The sequence below is a fragment of the Monodon monoceros genome, unplaced genomic scaffold (genome assembly GCF_005190385.1).
Source record: "Monodon monoceros isolate NGI ecotype Baffin Bay Population unplaced genomic scaffold, NGI_Narwhal_1 Super_Scaffold_9, whole genome shotgun sequence".
Taxonomy (NCBI): Eukaryota; Metazoa; Chordata; class Mammalia; order Artiodactyla; family Monodontidae; genus Monodon; species Monodon monoceros.
In genome coordinates this window covers 39,789,908-39,809,718 of record NW_021703786.1, presented here as the reverse complement: position 1 = coordinate 39,809,718, position 19,811 = coordinate 39,789,908, and the positions used below count along the sequence as shown (strand labels likewise).

Here is a 19,811-nt window from a genome sequence, read left to right as displayed (position 1 = left end):
GGAGGGAGGGAGGGAGGGAGGGAGGGAGGGACCCGAATGGCTGAGAGCCAGTGTCCCGCCCACCCCATTCTGTTCCCAGCATGACTCTTCATGCTCTTCCCTCTGTGATGAGGACAGACAGACAAAACATGAGCTTCACTTCCTTTCTCATAGCTGGTGGACACTGGGGACCAAAGGTACTTAATTAGCATTGTGACTGGTAGCTGAACCAAGAGACAAGAGAAAAAACTTCCCTTTCTGCTCCCCAATTTTCCAGAGATGATATATAATAAAGATCAACAGATATATTATGAAGATGTTACCACGGGGTTAAAAAAAAAACAACCACCACCAGTGGTCAAGTCATTTAAAGAAAATATCTAATTCCAAACCCTCTGAGACCTTAGAAAACAGCCTCCAAAATGAGTAACTCTCCAAAATGAGTAACTCTCCCCCCAATTCAGATACCTTTCTGCTTCCTTTACCACAGCTGAAGAGTGAAGCCCTTTGTGGCAAAAAAAGGCAACTGTCCAAAAATAGTCAGGTTTCCCTACCTGACAAAGTGTCTTCTGATAATTCCTTTTGTCTTTCAATTTTTTCCTCTAGAGTTGAAATGCAGAATTCATAACCAGCAAGAGCCAGTTCCTGTCTGTAAAGCAAAGAGCATCAACCAGCTGCATACCTTTCACAAAGTGCTCTTCTGTCCTCATCTCTCCAGCTCAGGTTTACATTGTCAAGTGTAAGACGGGAAGAGGGAATTTTGTTTAAAGTCTCTAAGAGGTGTCAATCTGCCCTTTCTCAAGAGTTTGGGTTTTTTTTGGTCACCTAATTAACGTTAACTTAAGACAGAGTTTCAATAACCGACATGACCAGCCGTTCCCTCACCTCCCACTAACACAGTTCAGAGGGGTCAGCTCCTCCACGTGTGAGAGCCTTACCCTTGCTCAAAGTGATACACTACCAAGGGAGGTGAGGGCCCCCGGCAGTGAGGATTCTAACTGCTGACCTCACTCAGTTTCTGGAGGTCTGTTAGCTCTACACTTCTCCCAAGCTGCAGGTCTTTGATGCAAGTTTCTTTTACAGAAAGGGAACTCCTAGCTAGGGCACTAGAAGGCATTTAGCCCCACTCTCAGGACCTCAGTCAACTGGAGAGGACACCCAGGCAGCAGGGAGACTGACTCTGGACAGAACAAGGGTCATCTGCTGGTTTCTACAGAGATGCACAGAAACACGACATAAACTCCGTCTCCATCCACAAGCTCAGCCCTGGTTTCTGCTCTTCCATTTTGGCTCCTAGCTTCTCACCACAGGTGGCACTACCAAGCTCACCTCTTCTCTCGTGCTTTGCCAGATGACCCCACTGTTCTGCTGTTCTCAGAAGAACCAAACCTTGGCAGGAGGGACCCTATCCGATCAGGGCACGGAACGGGGGAGGCTGCCCACAAGGCATCCTGAGTCACAGCAAAATGTCTACCAACGACCCCTCCCAACTTGTATCAGCCTTTCTCAGCCTCAGGGCCTGATCCTGGTCTCATGCGTTTCTTAACAAATCAAAATGAAAAAACACTTTTGAGTAACTTGCAGGCGAACTACTAGTGGGGACTACGCAGCTTTCACCTCGTAGGAGGCCACGGGCGTGCCTTACCCTCCGCCGTCACTATCTCTGGGCTGCTTCTTGCCCTGGGAGCTCACGCCCCACCCGTAGCTAGTCCTGTTGCCCAACCAAATGCCAGGAGACAGACTGGGTCCCGCTGAGAATGAAGGAGCTGCTGACTAGAGCAATTCCAAACTTCTGGTACCCAACTTCTGCAGCAACGATAAAGCAAAGGAAAAGCCAGGCTTACTCAGGTCTTTCCTTAAATTTACCCCAAAATATAACTCTCTAGAGGAGCTCTTTGCTTACATCCTAGGGTTTCTTCTTTGAACCCCACCTAGAGAAGGAAGGTACCAGGCCTCTCTCATCCGCAGCACACACCCGGATTGTCCCCTAAAGCCTCTCCTGTGTACCCGCAGACTCCTCCTCCTTTGTAACAACTCAGGCTCATCTAACACTTTTAACTCAGCACTGCTTTCTGGTCCCACCTGCAGGTCTCTCCTCCACTCCTGGGTATTGCTTCCTAAAACCTAGCTACCAGATCATCTCTATGGGCTTTAAAAGCTGCCCGCTGAGCCAGCCACTAAGACATTCCCACAGCAACTCTCTCATCATTTAACTTTATACCTGACTTCCTGGTTTGCTGAGCCCTAAACCAGCAAAATACATTATCCCCAGCAGCCTTTACAGTGCCCCCTCCTCTCCTAGGAAAAGCTAAGCTAAGGTTCTAAGTACAACTTCCCTTCCCAGTTCAAGCAGGAACAGAAAACTTGCCTAGATTTGTCACGGTGCAGCCAAAGGTACGAGGGCCGCATGTCCCGCTCAGCAGGCTAATGGAAACAGCAGGGGCAAGCCCAGAAAAGACTCAAGATTTCAAAGATGAGGGACGGAGCACTATGAGTGTGACACCTAAGTTCTGGACACCCAGGTGATTAGCAGGTAAATGAAAAGTATGCAACATCCCAGGGCCAACGTTTTGCCCACAGCCCTACTCCTTGGCTGCCTCCACGCCTAGATTCTGACTATACTTACCTATTCTGAGCAGCGTAAATAGTGGCCAGCTTTAGAGAGATTTCTATTATTGCATTGTCTTCCTGTTGGGAAAAGAAAAATGAAGGAAATTCGTAACAAGTAAAATTTCCTCAAGGGGTATTTCAGATCAACTTCTAGACTGACTCTGACCTGAAAGCCATAGTCTTTAGACTTGGAGGAATCAGGCAACTGTGAATTCCTCAGATACCATGCTCTTGCATGAAGGAAAGACTGGCAAATTTTATACCAGTCTTAGGGAAAAAGAATTCCAACTCTTTGGCCAAAGCACACGTGGGGGCTGGATGGAGCTTATAGGAAGTAAGACTTTTGAAAACTGCTTCAGCTAGGGAGCAATCCTACGTCACGTCCTTACCTGTTGCATGCCCCCTCCAAGCAGGTAACTCATTGTTGCTTTAAAAAGTTTTTCCGCCTAAAAGCACAAGGAAAAGATTTTTGTTTTATTTGGGTCCCCTATCCAGATGACCCTGGATTCTAAGCACTAGTCTTATGTACCATTCCTTGGAAAACACAACACACACACTCACTCACACACACACACACACACACACACACACACTTACACTCACACACTTACACTCACATATACAAAGAAAAAGGTAACCTTGTGGTGGGAAAACAGACTAAAATACCAGGACTGCACATCCTCTGGGCACCTTGAAAACTATTCTGTGCTGAGTAGAAACCAACTTCAGAAATTAACTTCCCTTCCAAACCCACTGTGGCAGAAACTGGAAACTACCCCGTAATATTCACCCTCCTCTCCATCTCTTTGGTTAGACTCTCCTCAATTTTTACCAGGTCAAGCCTCCTTCGCAGTTAGGTGTGGTCACATGATGAAGCTGTGGCCAAGAGATGCATGCAGAGCACATGTGAACAATCTCTAAATCACACTTTATAAGGAAGCTGCTTGCCCTCCATCCTCTCCTTCTTCCTTCCTGTAGGCTGGAGGTGAGCCAGCTCTCTTACGCAGATGAGGACCTATCTTAGAAGGAACCTGGGCTTCTGGGCCACTTCATGGAGCAGAGGTACCTACCCATCTTCAGGGTTTAGCTACCTCTGGATTAATGCATTAAAGGGAAATATGCTTCCTTCTTATTTGAGTCACTCTATTTTGGGGTCTCTTTGTTACAGCAGCTTAGCCTGTACCCTTTCTAACAGAGGTTCCTTCAGGCTAGCCCTTCACAAAGTCATGACATTACAAAGTGATTTACTTACATTTTCAAGCTGACCCCGTATAAATGCTAAGTTGGCCATCTGAAAATTAATTACAAGTTGTTTTTCAGTTTAGAGCATTGTATTCCTACTTACTTCAAAACGTTTAAGCTAAAGACTCCCCTTTGCTTTCACCCTCTAGCTAAAAAAATAGTCCAGATAGAAAAGTATGTCACTGATCTGCCAGTAGCAAAGTACAGCAATGGTGTGAGAACAAATACGCGAACACACTTTGACGATGACAAACCAAACCTAGATCCACTCTTCACTGAAGAAACAAATATTAATGATATTCATTTCTTTTTTGTCTGGGATTGAGGCGTCTTGTGACACCCCAAGAGTAATAAAAATTGAAACCAAAAGAAAACTTAGTAAAAACAAAAAGCAAAGAGCTTCAGGGCCTGCTGCAGGTCAGGAACATGATTCAGGTGCCTAACCACCCTTCTCCTGCATCCACCCTTCATCACCAATGGCTCAGACTGGCGAGAGGAGTTACCAGATCGTAAGTGTAAGTGATGGCCTTCTTGTTATCACTCTTATAGGCAAGACGAAGAGCATCATGCAAAATTAGCTCTGCCTCTGCTGGCTCATCTTTCATGATGCACAACTGAAAAGAGAAAACAAAGAAAATAACAGAAAATGAAATATAAAGAAAGCAGATGCCTGTGCTACCACACGGAAGTGGGCACAGCTATATATCCCAACACACAGAAGGAAGTTATTCATTCATTGGTCACATACTGACTGAACTCCTACTATGCACCAGGTATCATGTCTACAATGGTGACAGGGAGTTCAGCCTCCCCTGCAGCTCTCTTTGGCCACATGACAAAACTCTGGCCAACAGATGCAGGCAGCAGGAATGTAAGCAATTTTTATCAAATCTTATAAGGAAGCTGCTGGCCCTACATCCTCTTTCTCTCTTCCTGCAGGCTGGAAGTGACCTTGTAGGACAAGTAAGCTTAATGACAACTAATGATAAAAGCTAGGAAGAAAAGCAACAGAAAGGAACAATAAGGGGTCCCCCTCAATGGGAGTCAGAGAAGCCTTCCAAGGAAGTGACAGTTAAACTGAGGTAAGAAGGAAGAGAAAGAGTCAACCAAATAAGGAATTGTGAGGAAAATGACCCAAACAGAGAGTAGGGAACAAGCAAAGGCCCTACAGGCTGAAGAAAATGGTTCTTCAAAAACCAGTCAAGGGCTTCCCTGGTGGCGCAGTGGTTAAGAATCCGCCTGCAGGGGACACGGGTTCGAACCCTGGTCCGGGAAAATCCCACATGCCGCGGAGCAACTAAGTCCGTGTGCCACAACTACTGAAGCCCGCGTGCCTAGAGTCTGTGCTCCGCAACAAGAGAAGCCACCACAATGAGAAGCCCGCGCACCACAACAGAGAGTAGCCCCCGCTCGCCACAACTAGAGAAAGCCCACGCAGCAACGAAGACCCAACATAGTCAAAAATAAATAAATAAATAAATAAAATAAAAAGAACTAATTCCTTCTTAAAAAAAAAAAAACAAAAATGAAAGGAAACAGATGTGAAGGGAGGATGGTGAGCCTGACGATAACTGCCAAATAGGTAGGCAACGTAGGGTGGATCGTGTAGGGTCTCAGGCCACGGCAGGGAGCTTGGGTTCTATCACAAATGCTGTGGGAAGTCATTCAAGGTTTATGGGCAAGGAAGTGATACGATCCGATTTACATTTAAAAAATCACTCTGGGGGCTTCCCTGGTGGCGCAGTGGTTGAGAGTCCACCTGCCAATGCAGGGGACACGGGATCGTGCCCCGGTCCGGGAGGATCCCACATGCCGCGGAGCGGCTGGGCCCGTGAGCCATGGCCGCTGAGCCTGCGCGTCCGGAGCCTGTGCTCCGCAACGGGAGAGGCCACAACATTGAGACGCCCAAGTACCGCAAAAAAAAAAAAAAAAAAATCACTCTGGCTGCTGCATGAAGACTGGGTGGCAGGGGGCCAATAGGACAGACCAGACCAGAGTTAGGAGGCTGCAGCAGCGTGGCCTGGGTGACAGCAGGAGAGACAGAGAAAAGGGGGCAAATTTGAGAAATATTTTGGATTTGGTGGCAAAATCCAAGAAGGATCTGTTGCTGGACTCTAAGTGTATCAGGAGGTGGTAGTTAGGGACCACAAGTTTTAAAAATGACTATGAAGCATCCAGGCTGGAAAACTAGGTAGGTAGCAGTAAACAAGAGACGGTGAAGGGAGGTGTCCGGGGGGCACTTAAGATCAGGGGTTAGTCTGGGGCAGGTGAAGCCTCAAAGAGGAGCTGACACATCGGCACACCCCGCCGTCTGCGGGCATCAGTGTGGACGTTGTTGGCCAGGTGGCGGCAGTCAGCCCAATGGAAGAGACGCGATAACCCGGGGAGGGGGAGAGAGAGAAGGACTAAACCGCGCACGGCCCGCATTAAGCTGCACCATCAGGACGCCACACGTGTGCACAGTTCTCCCGACCGGCGCTCTCACCCCCAACGCTGGCTAACTCCGCTGCCCCCGGCGCCGCCTCCACCTGCACTGGAGACGCCGGGCCTCCGTCCACCGGTGTCACCTTCACTGCAGGCCCTCACCTTGGCTCGCTTCAGCAGCTGGATGATCTCAGCCTCGGCGTCCCCGGCCGCCGCCCCGCCCGAGCCCTGCCGCTCCCGCTCCTGCTCCTGCTCCGCCGGGGCGGGCCTCGAGGACCAGGCGAGCGCTGCGGGAAGGGGCACTGAGGTCACCGCGCCCGGCCCGGCCCGCCCGGCCCGCCCAGCCCGCGGGCCCGCGCCCCTCACCTGCCAGCAGCGGCAGCAGGCCCGGGCCCAGGCCGCGCGGCGCCTCTCGGCACGGCGGCGCGTCCGCCGCGGGCGCTCGGCCTCCCGCCGGACCCGGCAGCAGGCGCGCGCCCCGCCGCCCTGCCACCCGCAGGAGACGTAGAGCCAGGCCCGCGCCCAGGATCCGGTGCATGGCCGTCCGCGTCCTCTGCGGACTGCGGTCCAGGGCCCGGAAGTCCCGCCCCGGAAGTCCCGCCACCGGCGTCGAGCGCCCGCCGATTGGTCGGGACGCACTCAACGTCACCGCGTCCGCCACGCCCCGGCTATCGCGGGACCGGTCATGGCGGTGGCGGCGCGGGCGCTCACGCTGCCGGCAGTGGTGGAGGAGCTGCTGAGCGAGATGGCGGCGGCGGCGCGGGACGGCGCGCCGAGTACGGGCTGGAGGCTTATGCGGCGGCGCCGGCGGGGGCGGAAACCCGGGGTACCGGGGCGGGGCTGCTGGCCCCTACGAGGGAGGTTTCTGTTGACCTCGTCAGTAGCCCTTCCTTCTCAAAATCTGTGTTCGCTCTAAACGAATCCTCTCCTACACCCTGTTCAACGAGCGAATATTTCAGGGCCGCAAACCCGGCTGCAGACGCAGCGACTTGGGGTGGGCGGGGGCGGTTCTGGACGCTGCGGCTGTACCTGTTTTCCTTTGACCAGCAGAGGATGCTCTGTGACCAGGTTCCCGCATCCCTGGGCGTTCGCAGCACACACCGGTATTGAGAGGGTCCCGATCGAAGTGCATCTGCATGAGAACTGCGCAACCAGCGTCCGAATGGTCATTGAATAAATAGATTAGACCTCAGAACTGCCCCTGCTGGTTCACTTGGATGGCTTTTGTTTGAAAAGGACCGCACTTGAAAAGGATTTATCTTGAGTTACTGTTCTTAAAGAATTGAGAAAAGGAAGCCAACTTTTCTCATTTCAGTTAAAACTTAAGCAGTATATGTGCTTAAAAGATTAGGCCAGCCAGGTATTCAAACATGTTCTGATCCCAGAAAGGGTGGGGGGAAAGCCAGTCTGTTGTCAGCTCAAACAGTGGTTGCCCGAGATGGGCTCTGTCTGAATGGATTAATCCATACACTGAGAGTCTTGAAGGGGGCCTGCAGGTGCCCCTGATGCTCAGGACTCAGAGCGACCACTACCACTGACTCACGTTTATTTTCAGCAGAACCGTTTTCTGCTATTTAAAAATCTTTGTTTTAGTTAGTCATACACTCTTCCTGACCCCCACCCTTCAACGATAATTTCTTTAGGTCAATACTGAGTTTACACTTGTGATGATGTAAAAGTGAGTCACAGCTGAGCCATGCAGGAAGCTAGGATTACGTTTCCTTTCCTGTAACTGTCTGCTTTCTCTCAAAACTGTCATACTTGTGTTTGTTTCCTTTTTTATGTATCCCTAATTCAACCTCAAACTCTTTTTTTTACCAGTGTTCTAAATCTCTACTCAAGATGTTCAGGTGAATGAGATGTTTTATCAATTTCATGTTCCTGCAGGAGTCTCTCCTAGAGCCTTCAGGTGTGCTCTCCTATGGGCTGGCTGTCTCCTGAGATCTCCCTTCACCATTATTGTCTGGGGAATTCCCTTTACCTAAGTTGAGCCTTATATTTAGTTCACCCTACAATTTTCTTTTTCTCAGTTTGCTACCTTATTTTATAGAGCACATATTCTAGTACCTTCCTGAAGAAAAGCACGAGATGTACTTTTTGAGGCTTTACATGCCTGAAAAAGTTCTTTTCCTATCCTCACACTTAATTGATAGTTTGGCTAGGTATTGAATTATATGTTGGAAATACCATTTCTTCCGACATCTGAAAGCATTATTCTGCTACCCTCTAGCTTCTTAAACTTTCTTTCAAAGAGTCTTATTTTAGCCCCCCTGCTTCCTTCCCACTCCAGAGCCATCTGGTGCCACCAGTTTCTGAGGTTTGTTTTAGCAGGAGGGGGTACTAGATTCTGAAGGGTAAATCAGGCTCTGATTTACACTCGGCTCTCCCATTGCTCACTTAGGATTCAGTGTTCTCAGGTCTTGTAAATTATTTTCCAGCTGTGTTTCTTCCTGTCCTCATCCTGGGGAGTTTATGCTTTTTTTAAAAAAATCCTTTTATTATTGTTTAGCAGAATATTGGGAAGGAGTAAAATTTGATGCCTATGTTCAATTCACCATCTTACACAAAAGTCTTCTTGGCTATAGTCTTTTCTCTTTTTTTTGATAAAATTATTTATCTTGGCTGCATTGGGTCTTTGTTGCGGTGCACGGGCTTCACTCGTTGTGGCTCGCAGGCTTTAGAGCACAGGCTCAGTAGTTGTGGCGCACGGGCTTAGTTGCTCCGCGGCACGTGGCATCTTCCTGGACCAGGGCTCGAACCCGTGTCCCCTGCATTGGCAGGCAGACTCAACCACTGCGCCACCAGGGAAGCCCCTGTTTATAGTCTCTTTAAGATGTTTTTGTCTATGGTCACTGGTTTGACACAATTAACCTTCTTTCCATTCCTGTTTTACAGTTCCTGATGAGCATCTGTTATCGTAAGTACATATCCTGTTGTATTTGGGGTTTTTTTTTAATCATTAATGTGTTTTTTAAAGGCCAAATTCTTTCAGCATCAACTCTTGATTTTTAAAAAATATTCTTACTAAAGTAGGAACAATATTTTCTTTACATGATTAAAAATCTGTCTCAAGTGAATAACCAACACTGTATCTGACAGTACAAGGCATTCCCTTATTGTCCTAATTGCCACTTTAACATTGTTCTAAAAGTTGTAGCTGTTACACGAACACATGAAAAAATGAGAAGTACACTTGATCCTTGAACAACGCAAGTTTGAACTATGTGTGTCCACACATAGTGATTTTTTCAGTAAATACATACTGCAGTGCTATACCATGTGAGGCTGGTTAAACCATAGATATGGAGAGCCGCTTAAAGTTATACGCAGATTTTCAGCTGCTCAGGGTCAGTGCCCCTAATCCCCATATTGTTCAAGAGTCAGCCGTATGCCTATTTGCAAAGAGAGACAATTGTCATTATTTGTAGGGGACATAACTACTTTTTAAACACCAAGAGAATAAAGTTTCGTTTTTAAATACAGAAACTAATAATTATTTTCCTTCATACACAAAGTTCAAACATTAATTACATTCCTAATAGCAAGAAAAAAGTGAAAGCTACCTAGGAATAACTAAATATTTAACTGCACATAAACATTTATATTTAAAAACTCCTGAAGGATATACACCAACTTATACCAGAGATTATCTTAGGGGGGAGGAAGGAGGTGCAATTTAGAAAAGGGCTTTAACTTTTTCTCTATATCTTAAATTTTTTACAAAGATTTTACATTATTAAAAAAATTACTACATTTAAAACAAAGAAAATAGGCAAATAATAAAAGAATTCAAGTTACCAAAAGCTTTGACAAAAAGCTAAATTTTACTAGTGATCATAAAAATACAAATTAAAATAATTAGATAACTTCCCATCTATAAAACCTGGGTATCACAGAAAAGATGTTGGTAAGAATCTTCCAGATGTTGGCAAGAACATGGAGAAGAGGATAACTGATATCCTGATGGTAGGAGTGTAACTTGGAAGGTAAACTGGCAACTGGGAACAGGAGCTTTAAAATATACATATTCTTTGACCCAGAAATTCCACTTATAAGACTGTATCTCAGGGAATTAATCATGGATGTTTAAAGACTTTACAGTGAGCACATTCATCCACTATTGTTTATGGTAGCAAAAAGAAAAAACACCTTGAAACAATCTAATTATTCAAATTAAATTTAATAAACTCTAATTATCCAAAAAATAGAGTTTGGGGAAAATAAAAGTAATTGATCTTTACAATGGAATTCTTTATAACCATTAAAAGTGGTTAAAAGTGCATTGAGATATTCACAATATGTTATAAAGTAGACAAGGCAGGTTAAAAAAATTCTTATTAGATCCATTTTTAAAGTTAATTGGAATTATCTCTGATTGATAAAGTTGTTACCAGATTTTATGTCTTTAGTTTTCTTTGCCCATAGACAATCATCCTATGTTTAATTTTAAACACTTTTCCCATTCTAACAGTTTGTTATAGTAACAGACTACTTTGTTAGAAAATGAAGAAGTTGAACGTTTTAATTTTAAAGCCTTAGTAGTGCTGTCTTCTTATTTTGTGTCAAATCATATGGGTTCTTTAAAACATTAACTTTTTAGTTTTAGTTCAACCCAGCCATTTTATCTTCCAGTTTATAAAAATAACCCATACTTGTAAATAAATAAATAAAGTCCTTGGAAAATAAAACATCAAAAGCATGAATAATCATACAAGCCAGTGATAATCACTGTTACAATTTGGTTTATCGCCTTTTTTTTTTCAATGTAATGTTTTATTTTGAGGTAATTGTAGGTTTTCTTAAGAAAAAAATTTTTAACATGATGGAGAGTTTCTAGATATAAAATACGGTGCCCGACCTTTCTCACCTAACATATTGTAAGAATTTTCCCACATATCACATTTTTTTCTGGTACATCATTTAACAGCTGGATAGCCTTTATTACTGATCCATAAAGAACAAATTTAACACCCATCAGGTGGTCAAACATGAAAAGGCCTGATAATACAGGTGTTGGTGAGGGTGAGAAGGAAATAGAACTCTCATATGGCGCTAGGGGGAGCACTGTTTCCGCGGTGGGAAGCTGTTGGCAGCGCCCATTAAAACTGAAAACTGCACATATCCTAAGACCCAGCAGTTCCGCTTTCACTTACATAACCAGGAAGGACTCTCATATATGTGCACCAAGGGGCATGTACGGGGATAACTGAGTATTATTTGTAATAGTGTCAAATGGAAACATTCAGAATGTCCATCAATAGAGTACTTAAAAAAAATAGAGTACTTAAAACATAAAATGTATTATGTACATACAATAGAATATTATTCAAAAGTTTAAAAAAAATATATATATATATATACACACAAATATACACATGCATCATTCTCAAAAGTACACTGAGTGGGGAAAAAAAGTTGCCAAAAAAGCCTACCATATACCTTTTATGTTTTAAAACTTACAAAACGATACCATATGTATATATGTATGTGTGTATATATGTGTATGCACACACACATATGTACTATATATTATAAAATATAAAAACATTAATAGGAAGGAAACCATCAAATGCATGTGGTTGCCTCGGGGATGAAGGAAGTTGGGACGAATAGGAAAGACTGAAGTATAAAGAGGACTTCTTTATCCAAACAACATGTCAACATTTATTCTGGGGAAACAACATGTCAACATTTATTCTGGGGGGTTGATTACATGGGGTCATGTTAACATTTATTCTGGGGGGTCGATTACATGGGGTTTTGCTGTATTGTCACCTTTTTTTTTTTTTTCCAAATTAAAATGAACTGAATTTTTAAAAACTGCCAGTGGTGATCCTTTGGGTCAAGTCGCAGAGGTGGCTTGAGTCCAGCCGTCTAACCTGAAGCTTCTCTGCTCCCCAGGCTGAAGTTTGTCTTTGGCTCATCAGCCGTCCAGGCCTTGGACCTCGTTGATCGCCAGTCCGTCACCTTAATCTCATCGCCCAGTGGGAGGCGTGTTTACCAGGTAGAGACCTAGAGGTGGGGATTATCTCAACAGAATCCCCGTAGGACAAAATGTTTTCATGAATCTCTGTGAAAGCTGGTGACCAGCTCTGAGTATTTCCTGGGCTTTTGAAAAGCCTTTGACCCAACTTGGTAAAATGAGAGTATGAGTAGTTGAAATAAGATAAACATGACCTGTTAGCTCTACCTGGTAGCGATGTGTAGAACCAGCAATGACGCAGAGAGGCTCTCTTCTCAGGTCTAACGGAGCACAGTCAACTTTTGCCTTCCTGTCGTTTAATACTGGAGGTACTTTCCCACCCACCCCCCCACCAAAAAGCGCTGACTCCATCACCTTGTTACATTATCTCTTGCTTACAAGCAAAAACCAAAATGTACTTTGAGGTCCTTCCACATGTCCAGCTTCATCTCATAGAAATGATCTGTCAAAATTGTTGTCAAGAAGTGTTCACGAAGGCCAAACTGCTGAATTCAGGCAGTTGACTTGGGCCTTAGTTTTGCCCACTGGAGCTGAAGGTAGGTAGATTTGTAAAGTAACAGATCAGACTTTCACCAGACTCCGAATTACTTTCATGTATTGATAATTCTCACCAAAAGCCCGGAAAGATATTCATTGTGCCGAGAACTGAGGTGCAGAAAATTAACAGTCACCTCCGGCAGCGGGGATGTGTAAAGGCCATCCTGCACTGCCTGTCTGTACGTCAGCAGTGGGCCACACTCCCCACCCCCAGTTTAGCTACATCAGACAGTGGTACCTGCCGCTGGGATTGAGCGAAGGGAATCTTGTGAATGAAATTAAACCTCAGCAGCGGTCTCCAGAATTTTGTGTCTGGCTTGGAAGGAGTGAAAATGAAGCTGTCAGCTCTTGTATTTAATCCAGGCCTTGCTGAAGACCAGGAAGGAGGGATTTTTCAGTGTTTGGATTCTGGTTTATTTATGATGACCTCAGGGTTAAGACCGTGTTGACTCGTTCTTAGTGAGTGAGTGACTGGGCAGAGCCTCTTGGGTACATGGGGGGCTTTGCCTAGTGAACTTACTTGTGGCTCCACACTGCAGGACGGTGCGGCCGACCTGGCACGTCCTCCTGCACTGCGGCATGAAGTGAGCCGGGGTGATCCGTGCTGAAGGCTGCAGTTAGAACTCTGGGCTGCACTTACTTAAAAGGCCGCTGATGAGAACTTCCTCGTGAGCTGCATCGATTAATAATCGGCGCCCTTAAGTGGTACTGTTTGTACCTGAGGAGGTGTTTCCGCCTTCTTTCTAGAGTATTTATTTTTGGTTTTTATGTAGCTAAAATACCCTCAACGGGGAGGGCCTCGGAGTTTTCCCATGTCTTTTAGTTTCGGACTTTTTGTCCTAGTTCCAACATCAGCAGAACCCCTGACCTGCACAAGCAGAGTCCCAACTGCCCTCTAGCTCTGGGATCTCATTGTTAGTTAAAATCTTAAAGACTCTGAAATATTTCAGTTATTGTTGACTTTTTTGTTCCTCCCAGGATCACTGTGAGTTGTTTAATTTTCATCATTCACATTCTGTATTATATCATGTTGCTTTATTCGTCATAAAAATGCTAACTTCTTAGAATTGTGGCCGTCAGCTGGGACTCTGAATTAAATGAGGCTGTAGAAATCTTATAGACACCCTCAAATTAACCTCAGTGGTTTCATTGTATATAGTAACATAGAAAGAAGTTGGCTTAATTCAGAGGTCCTGTGAGATGATAAAAGTTGAGTCAGACATTGCCTCTTGGTCCTGCTAGTTATCGTTCCATAGGGCAACCTTCTAATGCTCTCACTTCGTCCAGGTGTAGTGGAAATTATCTTAAAGTCACACTGACGTTGTTACCTGAGTTGCTTTCTGATAAACTTTGGTCCACCCAGGAACGGGGGTGCGTCAGTCAGGAGGTGCTAAATAAGTTAGGCTGTGGTAACAATGACCCCCAAATTACAAAACAAAGTTTATATCTCACTCACTGTACATCTCCATTAAGAGTCAACTGCAGCTCTGCTCCAAAACGTCTTCACTCAGGGTCCCAGTCGATGGAGCAGCCCCCGTCTGGAACATTGCGGATCTCACAGCAGAAAGAGAAGAGGACATAGTATGCACCCATTTTTAATGTTTCTGCTTGGCTACTCACGTTGTACTGGCTAAGACAGGTCACACAGTCAGCCTGTATCTAATAGGGCAGGAATGTATAATCCTCTTTCCGAGAGAGGCACCGAACTCGGGGAACAGTAGATAATACAGTTCACCACTGTGATGGATGCTAAGAGGCTTGGAGCAGCCATAAAGTAAAACTGTCCTTCTGAGTGGATGACCATGCAGGTGGGTCAGTCACCTTAGAGCCTCACTGAAACCGTAGCAGACTTCCTCCAGGCAAGGTGCACACAAGTCCAGCCTGGGTTTGAGTATCCTCTTTCCTGCACTGCTTTTTTTAAAAGCTCTCTCCTTCTGGGGATAAACATTCCAGGCTCTGAGTGGCTGAACTGGGAGCATTTCCCATGAGAGGAGGGGGTTTTTCCATTGAAGGGTGAAGGAAGTGAATTAGATGGTCCGTGAGGTCAATTTCTAATTCTAAACATATCCAACTCAGATCTCTGCCTGATTATTGGGTTCGTTGGTTGTCCACTGCTTGATAAAGACGAAGCAAATTCAGAATTGACTGTTCGTTTACAGTATTCACTGCCTCCGGCGGCTGAACGTTTTGAGTCCTAGCCAGCCTTTGAAAGGATCAGCAAGGGAACCTCTTGTAGAAACTCTCCCCGTCTCTGAGTTACCGGCACTCAGCTTCATCCAGAGAGTATTCTGATGGGCTGGGCACCCACCATAAGAAGGAGCTTGTCAGTGTAGAATTCCAGAGGCTTATGCCTAGTTAAATGTAAATCCAGAGAGAAGAAGAAATCTGAAGTTTTTTATTCATTGGTGACAGTTTGGAGACGCAGGAATTGTTGGTGTCACTGCTGGATGTTGATCGGTTTTCGTGCAGGACTGAGTGGGAAACAATCTGCTTTAATGCTCTCCCTTCAGCCTGTGTTTTCCAGACACTGGGGAGATTCCTGCAATCATTCTCAGCGTCCACCACCAAAAACATGTCAGCGCCCCAGGACTGGAAATCTGTAGCATGTGATTTTCTTCACACCTGATTTGTAACTGGGGCTGAAATTTTTAATGGGAACAGTAGGCATCTTCTTACCTAGTCATGGGCCATTTCTGGTAATCTTGCAACCCCCAAGGAATTCTCCTGACTTGGTCAAGAAACCTTAGCGACATGGCCGCGTCACGTGAATGCCAGGACATTTGACGAACAGGCACAGCTCGTGCCTGAACACTGCTGTTGCTCGGTTGAAGCCTTTCCTGCTGCTTTATTCTTTGTGAGGAGAGAGGAGCTGTGGCATTTGTTGCTTTTTAAGTCCTGGCCTTTTCATGTAGATGGCCACCTCAGAGCCTGCAAAACGTGGGAGCTCTGTGGCAATCCCTAAGTTGCGGTTCATGTGAGCTAGCCCTCGGGGTGGCGCCGCATGCCCAGGACGCTCCTTTTGCCAACAGTTTGCAGAGTGTTTTTTTTTTTTTTTAATTTATTTATTTATTTTTGGCTGCGTTGGGTCTTCGTTGCTGCGCGTGGGCTTTCTCTAGTTGCGGCGAGCGGGGGCTACTCTTCGTTGTGGTGTGCAGGCTTCTCATCGCGGTGGCTTCTCTTGTTGTGGAGCACGGGCTCTAGGCGCGTGGGCTTCAGTAGTTGTGGCTCGCGGGCTCTAGAGCACAGGCTCAGTAGTTGTGGCTTGTGGGCTCAGTAGTTGTGGCTCGCGGGCTCTAGAGCGCAAGCTCAGTAGTTGTGGTGCACGGGCTTAGTTGCTCCGCGGCATGTGGGATCTTCCCAGACCAGGGCTCGAACCTGTGTCCCGGGCATTGGCAGGCGGATTCTTAACCACTGCCACCAGGGGAGCCCTGCGGATTTAACTGTAGGAATGAAGCCCTCAGCTGTGTCTTTGGCCGCTTCGTGGTGGAGACGTAAACAGGTGATTTCTCCGTTTGTCCAGTCACACTCCAGATGCAGCGTCACTTCCCTGGACAGCCTCTCCTCACCACTTGACTGACAGCCGGCCGTCTGCTCTTGGACTGGCGTGTTCCCAGCCCTCGTATCTGTGCACTCCTTCCATCCTGCTGGGGAACAGGCAGATCTGGGCTTACCGTGCTCTGAGACAGCCGCCCGATCATCCCGTTACAAGATTCTCTGCTTCCTACATTCCTCCTGTTCTCAGATGCTTTTCAGAAGCCCTTTCCCGTTTTCTTCTGAAGACCTGTCTTTCTGCCTCACCGCCAAGCCTTCACCTGTTATCAGGCTCTCTTCACACGTGTGGTGGAAGCTTTAGACGTTTACACACATGCTGTGAAATACCAGAGGTTGAGAAACACCACGATGAAGTGCAGATGAGGGGGCTTTCTCCTCTGCCTCTTTATAGTCAGCCCACGGAGTGGGCCCTCTGAATCACCAGCCAGAGGGATGGTTTAACCCACCCGAAACGCTTCCGTTTTGTCCTGTGGAGTCCTCAAGGGCAGAGCTCTAAGGCAGCGGGAAGGTCCCGCAGGCAGGGAAGTCGAGTTTCCACTTCTGCGGAAGATGTTCCTACGGTTCTTCCCAGCGCAGAGCAGCTCTGAGTCGTCAGGCAGATAAATTCGGGGGAAGGGAGTGGTTTTCCAGCACACCTTTCCAAGTCTGATCCCATCTGTCCTTTCCTTTCTAGGTACTTGGAAGTTCCGGTAGAACGTACGTGTGTTTGGCCTCTTGTCATTACTGTTCGTGTCCGGCATTTGCCTTCTCAGTGCTGCGGAAGGGTGACAGCCTCCTGGTGAGGATGGGAAGGGCCCCCCCAACTGCGGCTGAGCTAGGAGAGAGATTGAGAGCCCTCGCTGCGTCGTTTAAGAGCTGCACAAAATGGGGATTTGACTACATGTGGAAACAGTTGTTTCTTCTCTTTGACTTCAGTTAGTCCTCTCTTTTGGGTTTACCCTCCCAAAATGCAGTGTCATTTTTAGAACTACACCAATTTCCCATTTTAATTTAAAAGGTCACAGATGAAGCTGTGGGGAGGGCAACAGGTAATCCCCAAAGTAGGCAACTGGGGAACCAGTCGGCCCAATAGAGATATGAACTAGATTGCTGCTGGCAGCTTTGCAAAGCCCCAGCTACACGTCCAGCCTTGAGGTGCTTCTTCCCACTCCCCGTGAGACAGCCTGGCACCTGGCCATGCTCGACTTTCCCGGGGGCAGGAGAGCACATCGGTGCCTCTGCTGACTTCACGGAGTCCAGGGCATCAAGCAGGAACGAGACACACTCACAAAGCTCCTGATTCCGCAGGAGAAAGCAGTACCCAGCCATTTGTTAAGTCTTGCCAAGGAAGAATATTGTAGCACCCGCTGAATTCTTCCCCTTTCTTTTACATACACTGTTAATTACACACCTCGGGAACTGGGTGGCAGGTTGAACGTCCCATTGTACGAGAAGCCACCTTCACAGCTGATTTCACCTGTAAAACGACAGGGTTCAAGCAGGCCCTCCAGTAACCTAAGCTGTGTGTGCTATGATACAGGGTCCAGCACAGGTCCTCTCCCCAGAGGTGTTACAGGCCGAGATATGTGAGGGTCCTGCCACCCCTGCCCCTGCCCCCGACACCATGCCCCGGAAGTCTAATAGCGGTGAAGGGACTACACTGTAGACTCTAAGCATGTGTGTAAGATGGGGATAAGACCTGTCCCCCTGGGGGGCTTAAATGAGATAATCTTATTATCTCATTATTAAATAATTCTCTCTTATTAAGTGAGATAAACTTTAAGAAGCACTTAGCACAGTACCTCAAGGAACTAGCCATTGCTATTAACAGCTTTCTGAAGGCGAGGAAGAAAGAAATATAATTTAGGACTAAAATAAAGAGCCTGTCTCAGTTTTCCCTTGGTTTTACCTGTACCATGCTGGATCTAAACTGTTGCCCCAAACAACAGGCAAAGGAAAACCTCCTTCGTCCCCACTGCCTCCTAGGAGGTCTCATCTTTGTCTTCAGTTTCAGGCAGTGAGTTAGAGGCGCACAGTCTGTGCCCCACTCCTTTCCTGCTACATGTGATGGTGGTGAGAGGTCTGGGTTAGCCTGGCCGCTCCAGTTTCTAACTGGTTTGTGTGTTTTGTGTTCCAGTGCAAGCACCTCTTGGCAGTTTATCTTAGTCAGGTTATGAGGACCTGTCAGCACCTGAGCGTCTCTGACAAGCAACTGACTGATGTATTATTGATGGAAAAGACACAGGAAGCATCATAAATGGCGCAGATGGAGCATCACACTGTCCTTCAACACAGGAGTCCTGTCCAGGACGCACGCGACTGGCCACGCGTGATTCACGCGGCCGAGACGTGAACCAGACTACCTGTCGCTGTCCCTTCCCCACGGGCTGCAGGAGGCATTGTGGGTTGGGCCCAGGATGTGCATATGGTTTGAAGCCCTCGTGAAAAGTCTGGACCAGCCTCCAAGCCCCTTGGGTAGAAAATTTCCAGATGCAACCAAGCGTTTTAGACTCCAAAATCTAACATCATGTCATGGTCATAATTAGATTCTTAAGTGACCAGAGTACTAGTCATTTTTAAGAGGTTGGAACGGCAGGTGAAACAGCAAGCTGAAGTTTATAGATAAATAAGCATCAGTCCTTTTTCTTGTGTCCAGAAAACTTTTCTGCAGTAAAAGGTTAGAGCGGAGGTGTGGCTAAATGGCAGCAAAGACAAAAAGACATCAGGGTTCTGGTTTCAGTGAGCTGCAGAATCTGCGCTGTCGAGGCCAAAACGCTGATTAAATAGGCTGTATTGTGAGAAATGTAGTTAGCGCCTAGGACAAGGAAGTGCCGGTTTGCTCTGCGTGCACTTCTGAGCTTTGTAACGAGCCAGATGAAGGAAGCTGAAGACGCTGCTGGGGATTTCCAGTCTGAGGAAGAAAAGGCTGAGAGATTCCCAAGAGGATGTTGGGAGGGAGATCAACGGGACGCATCCGGACCCCAAGAGAGAGCAATGGCGGATGAAAAGGAACACGAGACAGATTTCGGCACAGGACAGGAACTTTTCATGGGGAAGGCTGTCCACAGCTGGAACAGGGTCCTAGAAGGACAGGCTCTCCCTGTCTCTCTAGGGGTTCGTGAGCCTGCAACATGCGCGCAGGGTCACTGCGGAAGGAATCGAGTCAGCGACCAGACAGGTGAAATAGATGGTTCTGCAGCCTCGGACAGCCCCCAGCCCTGTGCCGCGCAATATGGGGTGCTAATGAATGACTGTGGGGAAGGCCGCAGACGGCACAGGGCTCTGTGGTGGCAGAGCCTTCTCTTAGGTCGAGGTGTGGCGAATAAAACCTGTCAAGACTGTGCTACTTGGCAAACTTGGGCTCGGGTGTAAACTTATTTCAGGATAAAGAACGGAAGGTAGTTGAGCTCTGCACAGCAAGCCGGCGCAGCACCCTAAACTGTATTTTTGTTTTTTAAGTTTTATTTTTATTTCACCTCATACATAAACACAATTCTCTAACTCT

General features: G+C 46.7%; 2 protein-coding genes across 7 annotated transcripts in view; one reads left to right on the top strand and one right to left on the bottom strand.

The window, feature by feature from the left end:
- Positions 1-19,811, bottom strand: part of TTC19 (tetratricopeptide repeat domain 19) — a 55,213-nt gene that overhangs the window by 15,893 nt on the left and 19,509 nt on the right. For 2 of the 6 annotated variants that reach the window (XR_003791828.1, XM_029210850.1), the window contains exons 1-7: positions 6,622-6,801; positions 6,418-6,542; positions 4,335-4,445; positions 3,842-3,880; positions 2,979-3,035; positions 2,606-2,667; positions 534-628 (exon numbers count right to left, since the gene is read on the bottom strand). Coding sequence is in view for 5 of the 6 variants with exons in the window: in XM_029210850.1 (XP_029066683.1) it covers positions 534-628; positions 2,606-2,667; positions 2,979-3,035; positions 3,842-3,880; positions 4,335-4,445; positions 6,418-6,542; positions 6,622-6,793 (661 nt within the window). In the remaining variant the exon portion in view is untranslated. Of the gene's footprint in view, positions 1-533; positions 629-2,605; positions 2,668-2,978; positions 3,036-3,841; positions 3,881-4,334; positions 4,446-6,316; positions 6,334-6,417; positions 6,543-6,621; positions 6,802-19,811 lie in introns of those variants that run through there. The other 4 variants (XM_029210852.1, XM_029210853.1, XM_029210854.1 and 1 more) reach the window with 4 other exon arrangements.
- Positions 6,941-18,662, top strand: ZSWIM7 (zinc finger SWIM-type containing 7). Its single transcript, XM_029210858.1, has 5 exons — positions 6,941-7,031; positions 9,151-9,172; positions 12,157-12,259; positions 17,001-17,105; positions 18,444-18,662. Exons 1-5 carry the CDS (start codon positions 6,941-6,943, stop codon positions 18,561-18,563), a joined length of 441 nt encoding a protein of 146 aa, XP_029066691.1. The 3' UTR covers positions 18,564-18,662.

Excerpts from the sequence above, each read along its gene's own strand:
- ZSWIM7 (XM_029210858.1), top strand. The coding sequence starts at position 6,941 with ATGGCGGTGGCGGCGCGGGCGCTCACGCTGCCGGCAGTGGTGGAGGAG. Across the intron at positions 7,032-9,150 it reads GGCGCGGGACGGCGCGCCGA|TTCCTGATGAGCATCTGTTA; the intron begins GTACGGGCTGGA and ends CCTGTTTTACAG. Across the intron at positions 12,260-17,000 it reads GTGGGAGGCGTGTTTACCAG|GTACTTGGAAGTTCCGGTAG; the intron begins GTAGAGACCTAG and ends TTTCCTTTCTAG.